The sequence below is a fragment of the Lactuca virosa genome, chromosome 8 (assembly GCF_052849685.1).
Source record: "Lactuca virosa cultivar CGN04683 chromosome 8, Lactuca_virosa_CGN04683_v6, whole genome shotgun sequence".
Lineage (NCBI taxonomy): Eukaryota > Viridiplantae > Streptophyta > Magnoliopsida > Asterales > Asteraceae > Lactuca > Lactuca virosa.
In genome coordinates this window covers 262,462,798-262,480,572 of record NC_136433.1, presented here as the reverse complement: position 1 = coordinate 262,480,572, position 17,775 = coordinate 262,462,798, and the positions used below count along the sequence as shown (strand labels likewise).

The 17,775-nt window shown below is 32.8% G+C and overlaps 2 protein-coding genes across 3 annotated transcripts; one reads left to right on the top strand and one right to left on the bottom strand.

The window, feature by feature from the left end:
• Positions 1-4,780: 4,780 nt before the first annotated feature.
• On the top strand, positions 4,781-7,495 carry ICL (isocitrate lyase). Its single transcript, XM_079067442.1, has 3 exons — positions 4,781-4,855; positions 5,484-7,086; positions 7,297-7,495. The coding sequence occupies exons 1-3, from the start codon at positions 4,826-4,828 to the stop codon at positions 7,389-7,391; spliced, it is 1,728 nt and encodes a 575-aa protein (XP_078923568.1). The 5' UTR covers positions 4,781-4,825; the 3' UTR covers positions 7,392-7,495.
• A 563-nt stretch (positions 7,496-8,058) lies between these two features.
• LOC145134543 (syntaxin-132-like) lies at positions 8,059-17,244 on the bottom strand. Of its 2 annotated transcripts, none has more exons than XM_079069381.1 (13): positions 17,023-17,244; positions 16,237-16,350; positions 15,426-15,482; positions 15,292-15,340; positions 15,130-15,218; positions 14,879-14,952; positions 14,566-14,608; positions 14,420-14,480; positions 14,022-14,047; positions 13,846-13,923; positions 13,247-13,327; positions 13,092-13,157; positions 8,059-8,263 (listed from the first exon to the last, which is right to left on the bottom strand). In XM_079069381.1, the coding sequence occupies exons 1-13, from the start codon at positions 17,038-17,040 to the stop codon at positions 8,096-8,098; spliced, it is 924 nt and encodes a 307-aa protein (XP_078925507.1). In that variant the 5' UTR covers positions 17,041-17,244; the 3' UTR covers positions 8,059-8,095. The 2 variants fall into 2 exon arrangements, with proteins under 2 accessions (XP_078925507.1, XP_078925506.1); XM_079069380.1 differs by lacking the exon at positions 8,059-8,263 and adding an exon at positions 12,111-12,472.
• Between the last annotated feature and the right edge of the window lie 531 nt (positions 17,245-17,775).

Below are 17,775 nucleotides of genomic sequence, written 5' to 3'. Positions count from 1 at the left end.
TAATTCCCATTTCTGAATTAAGGTTGGATGAAAACAAGAGGTTGATCGAAGAACCTGAGGCAATCGTTGACCGTAAGACTAAGAATTTGCGATGCAAGATGGTCGATTTAGTGCTTGTGCGTTGGAAACATACGAATGGGCCAAATCTCACCTGGGAAACAGAGAGTGACATGATGAGTCGCTACCCACATTTGTTTACTGATGTGTGATTCCGGGGACGGAATCATCCTAAGGGGGAGAGAATTGTAATGCCCGTGTTTCTAGGCTAGGCATTAATATTGACATTATAGTCTAGGTTAACCTTTGTAACTCGTTTTGAAGAAATGAAAAGGAATTATGTGAATATTGTGTGAATTATGTGTTTTATGCTTAATTATTAGGGTTTAATTAATTAAGAATAAAAATGAGCGTCAAAAATAAGTATTAGATAAAGCCGATATCTATTAAGAAACTTGTAGTGGGCGTGACAAGGATTACGGATATATAAAGAATACCGAAATCCGAGTTATAACGAAGAAGTTATGACCTGTCGAAGTTTCGCGACAAACCGGCACGGTGCCGAATGTCGTAAAAAGTGAGTTTTTGATAAACTACTTTTTGGCCTTAGTGATCTAAACGAAACTCGTAGTGTTCGTTAAACCGAGAGTAGGTATAAAAAGAACGCCCAAATCTGACTTCGTATGAGGAAGTTATGATTTTTCGAAGTTTCAGCTTAGCAGTAGACAGCTAAAAACTCGAATTTTAGATCGAGTAATTTTTAGCCGACACGACCTAAACGAGAATCGAAGGTCTCGTCAATAGTAGCACAACGGTAAAAAGACAGACGAAAACGGACGTCGGATGAAGAAGTTATGAATTTTTAACAGATTTCCCATCCCGGTCTGTTAAAAATAATAATATAAAAATTAAAGTCAAAATTAGCTGACGAAGTCTAAACGAAAGTTGTAGAGCGTAATTTTACCTACACGTGCATATAAAGAACGTCAAAAACGGAGCTCGTATGCGAAAGTTATGGATTTTAGAAGTTTTGGCGCGAAAATCGAGAAAAATCCCCAAAACCGAGAAATCTCGCATACGTGGACTTCGGCCACGTGTCCTCGCCTCGCATCCAACACGTGTCCGAAATGGCTGAGTCATCCGAGCAGCTGGCGGATGCGTGTTCGAATCCGGAGAGCTGTCCGAAGCCGCCTCTAAGTCCGATGCGTGTACAGTGACTCATCGCATCCGAGCTTCGCATGAGCCACGTGCCCCCTCCTCGGATCCAGACTTCGGTCCAATCAGAGGCTACCAGCGAGGCCCTCGTATGCGCAGCCCACGTGACCCCTTCTCGCATCTGCTGCCACGTGGCTTCTCTCCTAGCCGTCCGATCAGGAGCCTCGCATCCTATAAATAGGAGGGTGCGAGACCTCCCGGGTATTTTTTGGAAAAGTGACATTTTCACCCCTAAACCCATATTCCTTTCATTCCAACTTCCCCCAAAGCCCCGATATCAATTATAACCCCCGGAATAAGCCACGAAGTGCCCGAAAAGCCCGAAAAATTTATCTTTTCGGTTTCGAAGCCCGACCTTTGCAGAGCTCGGTTACTCAATAAAACTCCCGGTTTTATTAGAAACGAACGTTTTAGGAAACGAATTGCTGCCCGATTATCATCAAATCATGTGAGTGTATAGTCACCTTCATCTTACACCTATATATGAAGTATTTTATATAAAATACGTGCTACGTGTAATTATATTAATTGTTTAATTGAGGTGACTGTTGAATTGATGTTTTATACAAGTTTTAAACTGTATATGTATTTTTATCTACAAATATGTTGGGTAAAACATGGGTAGATAGTTGATGTGTGATGAGATAAAATGATGAGAGGCCTCGATGTGATTGTGATCCAGTCATCTAGCGGAGTTTGGATGACGACCACGGACTTTCTAGACAGTCCAGTGGAACGCTAGCAGGCCCGCAACTTGTAGGTGTTAATGAACTTGGGTGTTCATTCGCTATACTCCATCCCCCTCATGGTAGCCTTTAGGACATGTATGGCTGAGGAAACCCCTTAGCAGTAGTGTCCATCCCGATAATATTCTTTAGGCTAGGTCCCTTGTGAAAAGTGTTTAGGGACGTAAAGTGAGGATAACGGGAATGGGTAATCAGGGTTATTGTTGATTGATGAACTTAATAAGTTTATTATTACTGTAGGTTGAAAACCCTATATGCTCACCAGGCTCCCAAGCCTGACCCACTCAGCTTTTTATGTTACAGGTAGTGGACCCCGAGCATAGTTGGAGGACGATGAGAGATTTTTGGATTATAGGCCAGTAGTTGTAAATAACTGTTGAAAGGCTTATAATGTCTTGTTTATGCTTTTGATCTGTATCGGAACATGACATCCCGAGGTTTTGATATGAAATGAAATTATATATTTCTTAAAGAAAGGTTTTGACAAACTTTTATCATATTTTGTATTGGGGACCAATTCCGCAACATCTTTTAAAAAGATTTCTCTGATTTTATTTTAAAAATCATAAATTAAATCGGTCTTTTCTGGCCGAGAAATTAGGGGATGTCACAACTTCTGTGATACATGATATGCTATTTGATTTTATATGATATTGGCAGGGAAAGACCATGGGGGGAGCCCATGACACTTGGATGTAAGACCATGTGGGGGAGCCCATGGCTGTCCGGTAGGGAAAGACCATGGGGGGAGCCCATGACACTTAGATATAAGACCATGTGGGGGAGCCTATGGCGTCCTTATGCAGGGATATGTGGTAGAGATAGCTTTTATTGCTAATGTTATATGGTAGAGATAGCTTTATGGCTAATATGTTATGTGATATGTGGTAGAGATAGCTTTTATAGCTAATGTTGTATGGTAGAGATAACTTTATGGCTAATATGTTATGTGGTATGCGGTAGAGATAGCTCATATAGCTAATATGATATATGTTATGTGGATTGTGTGTGTGGTATGCTCTGGGGGACTCACTAAGCTTTATGCTTACGGTTTACAATTTTGGTTTCAGGTATCATCGGTTTGGAAAAGAAGAGCTCAGATTGATCGCAGTGCACACACCTATGATTTCCACAATGAATGATTTTGGGATGAACTCTGATAAATGATTTAGTTATCGATGATTTGAAATGTTTGAAGTAAATTGTATCAATGTTTTAGTTATATTAAAAATGAAATTTTTACCCTTGATTTTTGGGTCGTTACATTTGACATGTTTACCCTTTTTTCCGGTTAGCCGGTAATTAGGACTTTACTGTCAAAAAAATAATTTTAGGACTTTCTTGTCAAATCGTGAATTAGGACTTTACGGTCAAAAAAATAAAGTTTAGGACTTTTTTGTCAAATCGTTGAAAATATTGGGACTTTAGTGTATTTTCGTAGCCCAAGAACTTTTAATTGTGATTTTTGTCATTTACCATGATACAATCACGATCAAAGGAAACAGATGCAAAAGAAAGAGCGAGAAAGGGTGAAAAGACTTGTACGCTTTCTTCTGGCTTCACCGCCAAATCTTGAACTAAAAAGTGGGGGTCAGATTATACAAACACAAACAACACATATATACTCAAAAGGGTGTGAATGTGGAGTAGGGGGTAAGAAGGGCAATTTTGTTTTTTTCGGTTTCTTAGTTCTCCATTTTTAGGACTGCAAAAAGTCAACACAACCCTGATTCTCTCTTTCTTTCTTGATTATCTCCATTTTTTTTCAATATCGGGTTGTTGAGATTAAAAAAAAACAAACTATTTAACAAGAAACAAACGTTAAGGATTTCAATTGGATCTAGCTGACTAAAGCATGTTTCAATTACTCTTATACTTAATGACTATCATATCATTAAATTTCTAACCAAAAAAAGGATATATACACTAAAGTCCCAATATTTTCAACGATTTGATAAAAAAAATCATAAACTTTATTTTTTTGACAGCAAAGTCCTAATTCACGATTTGACGGGAAAATCTCAAACTTTATTTTTTTGACAAAAAAGTCCTAATTACCGGCTAACCGGAAAAAATGGGTAAAGTGTCAAAAACTGCTGGTAGTTAAGACTTTACTGTCAAAAAAATAAAGTTTAGGACTTTCTTGTCAAATCGAAGAAAATATTAGGGCTTTAGTGTATATATCCCTTTGTTTTTGATACATTTTGTTTCCTAGCACCATAACCGATAACCGATCGAGGTCCTCAAACAAGTGCAACCGGTCATGCATTCTAATGTTACGATCTCAATATCAATTAACAAAGTTTTTAAAAGAAAGTTAGTTTTGTAGTCTAGAAATGGAGCTTGTACCGCTTGTGTACCATCTAATTGTAATTTTATTTAGTGGGATAAGAACATAGAAATTATTGCCGATCTTAGGCTAAAAAAATATTTATATCAAATTTTTTTACGTGAGATTAAAAAAATTATAGATTGTTTGTTTATCATAATCTACCGTCTCTAACATTTTTTTAAATACGTCTCTAAAATAAAAACGAATTTCTTTACAACTTATAAATTTCCCTCGTTTCAACAAAACCATTTAATTAGAAATAGATGTATATTAAAAAAACTAATACTATTTTTATATAAGAAATAGAGGATACATTCCAAATAAGGAAATACAATTATTCGGCGGCTTTATTATATATTCTTATATAAAAAATGAAATATTTATTTCTGTTTGTCTAAAAATTTTGTCATGATCCCATCCTAACAAACCCCCATCCCTAGAGAAGGCTATAAATTGAGGAACTTGGGGAGATACCCATTTCATTGAGCTTCAGTGTATAGCATTCATATATTCAAAAAAAATTACAGTTCTACCCATGGCTGCATCTTTCTCCGTTCCTTCAATGGTATCTCACTCTCCTTCTCTTTATGTATACGTATACGTACATACACATATGTTTATGTATACATATATGTATATAGACATATATGTTTATGCATATGGATATGAATATGCAAATTCTTCACAAATCCAGTAAACATATTTGTTCAATCAAACATATTTATGCATGTGTTGTATTAAAAACATTTGAAAACATATTAATGATTTACTTACTCAAGGAATTTACTTGCTTTTGATATTGATGGTTTATTATAATGTAATTTGAAGCATAACTGTACAAATCATTAAGAAATCTTCGTTATTTTAAAAATTTATAAAATATAAATCTGAAGTACTCATAGCTAGAAAAATCGAAATTGTTTGGGAGATTTTTATATGAACCAATCGAATTAAGGTTATATGAGTTTCTATCTTTGCTAATTAAGAGTGTTGTATGTAAAGTTTTATAAATAATGGGGCGAAATTGTGATCGAGTCGGTGCACGCACTTTGCAAATAATTGTTATAATAACATACACCGTTGTATTACATTGGCCTATTAAAACGGTAACCTTTTGGTTTTTATTGCTTAGAAAATGGGATTTAATGAAAGGGCAAATTCGGTATTTCACAGTTTTTTAAATGAACGTGCAGATTTTGGAAGAAGAAGGAAAATTTCAAGCAGAGGTAGCAGAGGTGCAAGCATGGTGGAACACCGAGCGGTTCAGACACACACGCCGCCCATACTCCGCCCGTGATGTGGTGTCTCTCCGTGGCAACCTTCGTCAATCCTACGGCTCAAATGAACTAGCCAAGAAACTCTGGCGAACCCTCAAGAACCATCAAGCCAATGGCACATCTTCACGAACCTTCGGTGCACTCGACCCGGTCCAAGTCACCATGATGGCTAAACACCTCGACACCATTTACGTGTCGGGGTGGCAGTGTTCGTCTACTCATACTTCAACAAATGAGCCGGGCCCAGACCTGGCTGACTACCCCTACGACACGGTTCCCAATAAAGTTGAGCATCTGTTTTTTGCCCAACAGTACCACGACCGGAAGCAGAGGGAGGCCCGAATGAGCATGAGCCAAGAGGAGCGGGCCCGGACTCCTTTCATTGACTATCTTAAGCCTATCATAGCCGATGGTGATACCGGCTTTGGTGGGGCCACTGCCACAGTAAAGCTTTGTAAGCTTTTTGTGGAACGTGGTGCTGCTGGGGTCCACATTGAGGACCAGTCATCTGTGACCAAAAAATGTGGTCACATGGCTGGAAAAGTTTTGGTTGCCGTTAGTGAACATATCAACAGGCTCGTAGCTGCGAGATTACAATTTGACATAATGGGAACCGAGACAGTGTTGGTAGCTCGTACCGATGCTGTTGGAGCTACGTTGATCCAATCCAACATCGATACGAGGGACCACCAATTCATTATCGGTGTGACTAACCCTAATCTGAAAGGAAAAGGGTTAGCCACACTGTTGTCCGAGGCAATGGTCGCAGGTAAAAGTGGGCCCGAGCTTCAAGCGCTCGAGGACAACTGGCTATCAATGGCTCGTTTGAAGACGTTTTCCGACACGGTTGTAGATGCGATCGGAGCAATGAATGTTTTGGAAACTGAAAAGCGACGAAAACTAAACGAATGGATGAACTGTTCGAGCTACGAGAAGTGTCTGTCGAATGAGGACGCGAGAGAGATCGTTGCGAGGCTCGGACTCACCAATTTCTTCTGGGACTGGGACTTGCCAAGAACCCGAGAAGGGTTTTACCGGTTCAAGGGCTCGGTTGAGGCGGCTATTGTGCGCGGTTGGGCTTTCGCGAACCATGCGGATATCATTTGGATGGAAACCGCGAGCCCGGACATGGTCGAGTGCACTAAATTCGCACAAGGGGTCAAGACAATGCAACCGGAAACCATGCTAGCTTACAATCTCTCGCCTTCTTTCAATTGGGACGCATCGGGAATGACCGATGTCCAAATGATGGATTTTATCCCGAGAATAGCGAAATTGGGATATGTTTGGCAGTTTATAACTCTTGCGGGTTTTCATGCGGACGCTTTAGTTACCGACACTTTTGCGAAAGATTACGCGTCACGTGGGATGTTGGCTTATGTGGAGAGGATTCAAAGGGAGGAAAGGAAGCATGGAGTGGACACATTGGCTCACCAAAAGTGGTCTGGTGCTAACTATTATGATAGGGTGCTTAGGACTGTTCAAGGTGGCATCACTTCAACCGCTGCCATGGGAAAAGGTATATCCATAAAAGTACAACTGTCACTAATTGTTATTTCCTTTTGTGACGTAATTATGGCGTTGTAGCTGTTAGCGTCGGTTTGATTTGATGAGAACAAACTGTTTGGTTGGGTATCATTCAACAAAATTTGCAAGATTACTACAAAAACAGACAGTTTGATCAGTATCAGTATTAGTATCAGTATTGAACATTTTAATGTGAATGCAGGAGTGACTGAGGAACAATTCAAGGAGACATGGACGAGGTCTGGGGCGACTGACATGGGAGATGGGAGCGTTGTGATCGCTAAATCGAGGATGTAAAGACCGTCTTCGACTATCAGAGTTTCGACCACCAGGAATCGTGGACGTTTTATTATTATTAATGTTGCTATTATTATTGATGTTTTTATAATTATTATTATTATTATTACTTTTACTTTAATTTTGGTTTATGAAGTAGAAATAATGTCCATATAATGTTCTGGAGATTTTTCAGGGTGGACGTTTGTATGGTGCTGGAAACAGATGTTCTGTGCTTCTGTTTTCTTTGTGTTTTTAAGTTTCTATATGAAATTAAAGTATTAAGTTTGAAGTGTTGTTTTTGCTTTTGTTATGAGAATATTGTTGTCGTTGCTTCTGTTTTATAGCCAGCAGTAATGTTTATACCATATAAGTTTCTCGAGTATATTTGTTTGATTTGAATATTTTTCGAACTAATAATAAGAAGAAGAGTCAAAAAGAAGAACGATAACATGCTTTTTGTTAATTGTTTGTTGTAATATTTTTTTATTAGAACAATATTGTACTTTAAAAAAATATCAATTTTACAAATAATTTATCAAAAAATCACTACTTTATTTGTTCATAAAATACAAACAAAGAAACAGATTCTGAACACCACGGAAATAATTGAATTCAACAATTTATTTAAATATTGTAAAATGAATTATTTGTTCATTGTAAAAAAAATGTATACAATATTCGGGTTTTTAGGCACTTAAGATTTGAGTGTATTTCCCGATAGATCAGTTGTTCTTTTTCCATGGTTTAAGGATCGAGAGAATGATGATTAATGCTATAACAAGGAGCAAGATGATAGCGATCATCATGCATTTTCTTGATCTTTTTTGTAAGCTCTTGGCTGTAGTAAGGGCATCTGTGCCCATGTTTACGTGATCTACTGCATTTGCTACCTATAATACAACAAAACACGAAAATGTTGAAAACTATAGCTATATATAACATCAATAATTCAATATATATAGTGAGGTTTCAAGTTTCAACAATCATCTTTTCTATATGGGTCAAAGTTTGATTTGTATTGGATTATGAAATATGATTGATAAAATCCTATTTCATATGAGTTGTTTATAGGTGGGCAGGAGGCCCAGTTAACTGATTTGAGCCTAGATTCGGCCAATAAATTTTGTAAAGAGGCCCAGTTAAAAGAAGCTCGAGATACTAAAATCCTATTAAATTAAATTTGTTAAAAACAGAAAAAGTACTAGAAAAACACAAACTATAATAGTCAAAATATATATATAATATGTTAGTTTTGTGCTTATAAATACCCATCTTTTATCGAAGCATTTAGTATAGGAGTTTTTTCAAATAAGAATTGGCGTAACACTGTAACAGTGGGGTTTTTCTATATATAGTGTGTTTTTTTTTTCTAACATTAAATAAATTTAATGTAGGGCCTCCGGCTAAGACCTGAAACTATAGGAGATTTCAAATACTCACAAAATTAATATTAGGGTTTTCAATAACTGTGACGTTTTTTTTTTTTTTTTTTCGTTATAAGCTGAAACTTATGATCTTTTCCAATTAAATAAAAAAGTAGTCTATAATACATTATATTTTTATTCGCTATTTAAAATTTATGTTTTATTTATTATTTAAAATTTAAAAAAAAAAAAGAAATAATAATAATAATAAATACTGAGGACAGGTTTCGAATGTTACACTGGTTACAGAGTTATTGCATTTTACGATGATGAATCACTTCTTAAATTAAGAATCACTTAAAGCTCAAGAATTTCTGAACCACCGATGGTGAAATCATTTTAAGATTACTTCTTGGTTTATGGGATATATTTTTCGTATTTTAATTGACAAAAATAAAATATAATAGTAGTTAAATTATAAAATAACTAAAATATAATGACTTCTATAAATCGTATATTTTGTAACGACGTATCTTGTAGAATATTAATTATTGTAGCCCAGCGGTATAGCGGTATCAGGTGGTGCCTTTCCTCTTTGAACCCGTCGTGGACTTAGGTGGAATAAGTGTTGTTAGCTTAGGAGTAGATTAGATTTGCTGGTTAAAAAAAAAGTATTTTTTTTCCTAGAATAAAATTTCTATATTCTTAGATGATAAATTTTACATCATATGGGAAAAACTTTTTATAAATATGACTATGTTTTATACAATGTTAAAGACATTATATTTTACCAAACTTTAAGAAAATGGTGTCCATTTTCTAAAACGTGTCAAAAATTTATGTTCGTTTAATTTTGAAATGTTAGGAATTTCATACTATCAATTTAAAGTACAACTTTAGATACTTTCTTTTAGATATTAATGAATTTATAATTACAAATTATAACAATTAATCACAATTTATATAGGGGAAATGATTCGTACACAATAATCTTTGCCCATACACAACAATTTATGTTTTATAAGAATATACAATATAACATTTTAAAATATAAATTGTTATGTATAAAGAAAAACTATTACGATACAAATCGGTTCTTATAAATGACGGCATATATTTTGGTTTAGAAAAAACCTATCTCATCCACTTTTAAAAATAGTCTTTGCTTTGTAAAATTTCATTCCAATCATTAGAAATAGAGTCCATAGTACATTTATGCAATTATTTTAATTTTTTAATTAAATTTTGTAATGAATTGATCATGCAACTTTACTTTCATTTGTTACTAATAATTTATTAAATTACACAAATATAAATTGTTAAAATCTAGATAACAAATGAAAATACAAAAGTTGATCAAGAAAAATTAACAATAGACTAAAGCTTTGTTTGACTATCATAGCTGAAAACCTAACAATAGACTAAACTGATAAAAAAAATTCTTTCATAAATTGATAAAAAAAAATATGGAATTTCTTAGATCTATGTTTTTTTAACACATATGAAAGCATACATGTGGACAAAATATGTAACTTAAAAGCAAGATCCAAAAAAACACAAAAAAATTCATTGTGAATTAAAGGTAAAAAACGTCTATTAGAAATTATTTTGAAAACAACCAACTCTTGAAAAAATTAAAGGGAAAATGTGGTCCATTTAATGTTTTCATTTATATTTCAACAACAATATTATCATATTCTCATACAAATTGTATGAGTAAACAATAGATAAGGTGTAGAGACTATTTCTATAATAGACCTCCAAAAAAAGGATATATATAGAAATACAACTACAAGTAAATATATGAAAATAATTTTTTTGTAATGACGCCCAGTCGCCCACACTGAAATTATATCTTATAATTTAAAACTCGTAACTTTAGTACTCATATTTTATTAAGATGATATATATATATATATATATATATATATATATATATATATATATATATATATATATATATATATATATATATATATATATATATATATATATATATATATATATATATATAGGGCTTAGGGAATATATGGCTATCATAAACCTAATGTTAGATATAGAACCATAAAAAAAACTATATAGTTTTAACAAAATGCAATCAAATCTTTCTACCATCTTTTTTGCATCCTCTACTAGAGCTTATGCTAAGCTTTGTATATACATTTATGTATATATTTTTATGAAATTTTATAAGTTTAATTGTGCACCACAAACCACATGTAAAAATATTTTACCAATTACTTGTAGGTCTCCAAATTGAAATTTAATACAGAAAACTACATTAAAGATTGAAATTGTTCATTAAAAAACTCACTAAACCTGTTTCCATAAGGTACGATAGAAAAACCATACAAGTATACATAAGAAATGTATTGAATGAAGTTATGAAACCTACTAAAGGTCTAATAAAAAAACACATTCGAAATAGATAGATATTGGAGATGAATCACGAAATCAAATATAATATGAGTTCAAAGGCAATGGGAAGAAGCTAACAATGAAAGAAAAATGTGTTGTTTAATCAAAATGAAGTCAATTTTGATGGTTCTATACCTAACATTACATACATGACAACCACATATTCACTTTTCCCATATATATATATATATATATATATATATATATATATATATATATATATATATATATATATATAACAATTTAATATGAACGTATTCAAATATGTATAATATCTTAAACTGTCTCATTTCAAGCAAATTATTACTATTATTATGACAATACAACTTTCGGATCTAACATTAATGTATTAACTAATGGTAAACAAAGATGAAAAAAAAACAGTTAATATATGACCCCTACTTAAAAATTATTTACTTTAAATTAAACCTATTTAATTTAAAAAAAGAAGTTAATATGACACCTACTTAAAAATTATTTACTTTGAATTAAAACCTATTTATTTAAGAAAAATAGTTAATATATGACCCCTACTTAAAAATTATTTACTTTAAATTAAACCTATTTATTTACCTGAACCAACCCATTTTGCTACTTTACCAACGTGTTGATTCAATGAAATAAGATTATAACTATCTTTGACCGTGCTAGCTAAAATGTTAGATGCTAGTTTATAAGCTAGTTAATAATAAATAACGTTGATAAATTAACTAAAAGATATAAAATGACATAAAAAAACATTTAGGATAATGATTTTTCTATAATTAAATGTATATTTAGACTATTTAAAAAAAATCTTGAAAAACTAATTTAAGTAGTTTTTAAAAAATTAGTTTATAAGTTAGTTTCATATTTTCCAATCATGACAATTTAAAAAAAAAAAAAAAGAATCAAATAACTTATGAGTTAATTGTGACGACACAAACACATTTTATATATACATTAATTTATCAAATAAAAAAAGAAACAAAAAACTATTATTAAAAAAACACTATTGGTGCATTTTGCTGTTTTGCAAACCTTTAACACACAAATATACACAAAATCCACCTCAATTAAAAAAAAAAAAAAAAAAAAAAAAAAAAAAAAAAACTATGAAACACAAAAATTTGCACATGTGACTCGTTTGTAATATTAGACGAGTCAAGCTCCCTTGCCACTTTTCCATGGCTGAATAACAGCAACTACAACTATAGCTATTATAATTAACAGTAAAATTATTGCAATACACATGCATTTTCTACTGTTCTTCTGTAGTTTCTTTGCAGTTTGTAATGCAGTTGTCCCTGATTGGACATGATCAACTGCATTCGTTACCTGAATCAATGTTTTACAGTCAATGTACAAGTCTCGATGCACAATGTACCAGCCATGTAGAACCTCATATTACCAACCCGAGGAAGGTACAACTACTTGTGCATGAGGTACAACTCACTATTGCATGATCTTATTCAATAAGATCTTTTTACCCTTTTGGAAATATGCATAGAAATGAACAACTTTTATATTATAGAATTATATTGGTCTTTTTTCCTAGTTTAAAATGACAAATTCAGAATAAGACATAACTTCTAATGCATGAGGTACAACCGTACAAGTCATATTAGAATTACTGTTTTGGATTTTTTTTTATGGGTTTAATGTGTATATTCGTATATAGTATATACTGAATACAAGTGTTTTTCTAAAATTAATATACAAAGTTTTTTTTTTTTTTGCACCGGATAAACTATTTTAATGTGAGTAAATGACAATTTTACCCTATCATCCACATTTTCAGAAACGACATTTATCCCTTTCTTGGAGATTAAATTGGCAAAATCCAAAGTAACATACAACTTACAATGCACAATGTACAACTCAACAAGGCATGATTGCTTCGAATTTGGGATAAATGCTTGAAAAAAAGATATTTTTATAGAGTAAGAAAGCATACCTGGCTTTCAATATTATCCAATAGGTCTCCTTGAGCCTCTACAAGAACCGCCATATCAAGGTATATCTGACAACATTAACAAGTATTTTATCCAATAGAAATATGCCACATAGGAAATCTAGAGTTGACCTTCTGGTCAAAGTCAAATGAATTACCTGATGTAGGTCTAAAAGCTTCTTTTCAATTTCCCTCACTGCATCGTGTCGTTCTTGGATTTCTTCCAATGTATTTAGTACCTTTTGTGAAAAACAATGTAAATTGGAATTAGAAATTCCTAAATCTATCCGTAATTGCATTTCAAATGTTGCAATTCAGATATACGTTAACAACTTAGATTATTCTTTCTTACGATTAAAACATTTTACTATATTTTTACTTTTTAAAAAATTCATTTTTCCAAGCTACCTGGTTTTGACATATCGGAAAATACATAAAAACATTATAAACTTTCAAAATTTTATTGATTAAGTCACTGAAATATTAATATAATAATCACAAAAAAAAAATTTATCAGTTTAGCGACTAAATTCATATAATAGCGAAAGTACGATTTCATTTCCTGTATTTTGTTATTTTGTCCTTCTGTCCAGATCGGGTAAAAAACCGATAGTTCAAACATGATAAAAAAGTAAAATGGTTTAATCACTATAGAAAATAGTTAAATTGACATAAAAATATAAGTGCTTTTCTATATTTATATTTTTTCGGCTTCTAAATCTAATTCAGTTCCATTCAGACTCAACAACATGCTTACTTGTCCTCGCCCCATTTCTTTCATAGCATTCTGAAATATTTGTTCGCTATTTCCAGTTTCTATAAGGTTGTTGATTGTCTGTAACACAACAGTCAATCCATTAAGCTAAAATTTAAAGAAAAAAAAAAGGTAATATTACACCAAAATACTTCATCCGGGTCAGAATTCATGCTCACCTCTTCATCGGGTCGGGTTCCCGTAACTGCTCGTTTATCGAATTTAAAAGACCAAAAATTAAACTAAAACCATTCAGTCAATCAACGCAACGAGAATCCACCATAAATTTGAGGCACACAAAAAGACCTATAACGGACTTTTTCGGACCAGACCGGATCATATGTTATGATCCGGTCTGATGCATGATCGGACTGGTCCGTACAGACGGACTGTACATATGATCCGGTCTGATGCATTACAGACGGACTGTACATATGATCCGGTCTGATGCATGATCGGACTGGTCCGTCTGTATACAGACGGACTGACCCGGTTGTGTGCATTTCTACTGTTAATGTCAAAAGAAATTTTATTTAACTTGAAGAGTCAAATGTTTGACTTTTAGGTAAAACCGAACCTGTTATGACTCTTCTTTCCACAACCTCACGGTATTCATCATCGATCTTTTGCCTTAAAGTCTGAAAGTGATGAAAAATGAATTCATTATATTGCAATGGATATTTGATGGACAAAAAAACAAGTAAATACAAAAATCTTTATTACCTGAAATTCCGTCATTATGTCCCGGAACTTCTTAGCCAAAGAACTGAAATTTGAAAGTAAAGGTTCCAAAATGAATTTTCAAACGAAATGCTTTTTATTTTTGACCTAATCGAGTAAATGGAGAGAACACTTAATATCTTGTAAGCTATATATAGGTGTTTCTTTTTACTTGATGCAGTAAAAGAACGACTTAATAGAAAAAGTCAAGGAAATTAGGTTTTCCATATTAAGTCCTAACATTTTACAAAAATTTCGCTCATTTATGTCTTCCTTCGATTAATATACAAAAATAGGAAATATAACTAAAACTTACTTTGTCATATTTGTACGAGAGCGGTCTACACCGGTCCCGGGCCCACAACCCGGTTTTTGTCGATTGGCTAAATTCTGTGGACACCATTAACTTAGAAAATTAAAACGTGTAATAAAATTTTGCATATGAATTATACTAACACTTAACAATCTTGTTTATATTGATGATTACAAATAGAAAGCTCAACTTTTAGAAAATTTTAAAAACTTCATATTATTTGTGCCATAATATAATATTAAAAGAGAAAATACCTCTTTATTGACTGCTTCTATTTTCACTTTTACATTACGTGCAATCTTTCCCACTTCATCAACGTCTTTCTCCATTCGTTTCCTAATAGCTGAAAACACAGAATTTTTCATAATCAAACAAATAAACAATAAAAATATTTCAAAATTATCAAAAAAACCAACCTTTCATGGAAGATGCTTTTGTAACGGATTTTGACTCCTCGTTAGAATCCTGAAAAACACGTTTATAAACAAGATTCCATAGAATTTTATTTCATGAGCCCCGTATAAGTTTATTTTAAGAAAGTTTTTCATACCTTGAGTTTTTTCAATAACCCCGAAAGCTTATCCACTTGTTTCTCTATTTCTTGTATCTATGTTTGATGAAAAAAAGACATTGTCACAAAAAAGAAGGGAATATTAAAGAAATAAGAGTAAATTACACGAATGGTCCTTATGATTTGGGGTAATTTGCACGCTTGGTCCCTAACTTATTTTTTTAACTCGGGAGGTCCCTATTATTTGTTTTTGTTACGCGCTTGGTCCCTAATGTTTTTTTTGTTACACGCTTGGTCCATGTCTTACCTAAAAAGACTATTATTTTAATAGGGAAAAATTGTGGGGAAGGTAAGGTAAGATGAAGGGGTGGGGTTGGGGGCGTGCTTATTTAAATAAATTACAAAAATCAAGGGAAAAATAGTCTTTTTAGGTAAGACAGGGACCAAGTACGTAACAAAAACAAACAATAGGGACCTTCCAAGTTAAAAAGATAAGTTAGGAACCAAACGTGCAAATTACCCAAACCATAGGGACCATTCGTGTAATTTACTCAAGAAATAACCTAAAATAATTAAGATTTTGTATTGTGTTTGGCGTGCATTGTGCTGAGACTAAAACTGATGTCAATGGGCCAAAAAATTGGGTCCGATTTCAATATCAAAAAAGTTGCAATTCGTGTCCCACTAAAAAAAAGGGACTGGAACTGATGTCAATGGGACAAAATTTGAAATTTTGGAGAGGTTTGTACAAAAGACGTAAATACCCTTCTTATTTTTATCAAAAAAAAAAAAAAAATCCTTAGAAAGTTTGACCAAACTAGAGATATGAACGAATTTAAAGAGGGTATACCTGCTTATTAAAAGTTTCCATTCCCATGTCTGAATTACTTCTAGGAAGTCGAGTACTCATCTGAATATCCATATCTCTTGGAGGATGCTCTCTCGCATCACTCACAAACGATTCCTGAAAAATAAAAAACTCGATAAAATTGCTATATTTTTTTAAAAAGCTTCAAGATTCTGCAATGATCATGTGTACATATAGGAGGAATGAGGAGTGAAGTTCATAAGAAACAGAATAAAAGAAAACATCATAACTGTTTACTCGGATTTTGAAAATGATACTTTAAATACATGAACATTACAAGAAAACGTTAGAAAAAAGTCAAACTTAAAGTGAAAAAAGCTCGATACTTGACACAAAAAATACGAAATTTAAGAAAAACCCCACTTCAATTTTGATCAAAAGTTACTTCAATAAGCAAATTCAGTTCATATCAATCAAGCAATCAATTACTACAAATATAATCGGTCTTCAAAAAGATTCCTCAGGTTTTCTTTGTTCTTAATCATGTCGAAAATTGCCAAATTAATTTGCTTTAGTGGATTAACAAAACCCAAAAACTGATCACGAAGGTATACAATCAACACGGAAAAGAAAGCCAAATTCAATTACGATCAAGACCAATACGAAGAAACAGTTCAAAATCCCAAATTAAGATTACTGATCACGCAATTATGGAAAAACCCTAACAAAGAACAAGTAAAGCAAAACTGAAATTAATTCAATAAGAGCCAACGAAACTTGAAATTAAGAACAATTACCATAAGAACAAAGGTGTAGAATCAAACTTACACTGAGCAAATCATTCATCTTGATCGCAATGAGAGTAAAGTGATTTACGGGTTCTTGGAAAAAAGTGGAGAGCTAAAGAAAGAAAACAGGGGTCAATCAGCATCAAATTGGTTTTATATACGTGGGGTTACTTTACTTGCCCAGGTGTTAATTGGTTGTGTCTTGGCCGGCGAAAAAACAATTGCAATGAATGTAATTTATTGTTCTTGATTTGTTACGAAAAATGGCGTTGGTTACTATATAATGAGATATGCTTTTTTTGTTCTTATGTTAAGTTAGGCGAATAAATCGAAAAGATATTGGACCCACTCATACTAATGGGTAAAACCAATTTTGTAGTTTTTTTCAAGTATAATAGTAGATATATCATATTTTTACCAGGATTAGAGGGTGTTTGGCCAAGGTTATGATTATGAAAAATTATAAGCACTTTTCAACTTATAACTTATAGCTGATAAATTAGGATTGTCTTACTTATTAATTTTGACTTATTATCAGCATGATACCGATATAAATTATTTCTATCCAAACACTATTTTTAACTTATACCGGTATAGAACTGGTAATAAGCTAAAAAGGAGTTTGTATAAACTTAACCAAACACCCCCTTAATAATAATCATATTTATAAAACTGACAACTAATTGGTAAGTAACAAATTGCCAAGGAAAACAACCTTTTGATTTGCATACCAAAAAAATGGTTCATGAATCCGGAAGGGTTCTTTCCGGATCGTATATAAATGAATTACCCA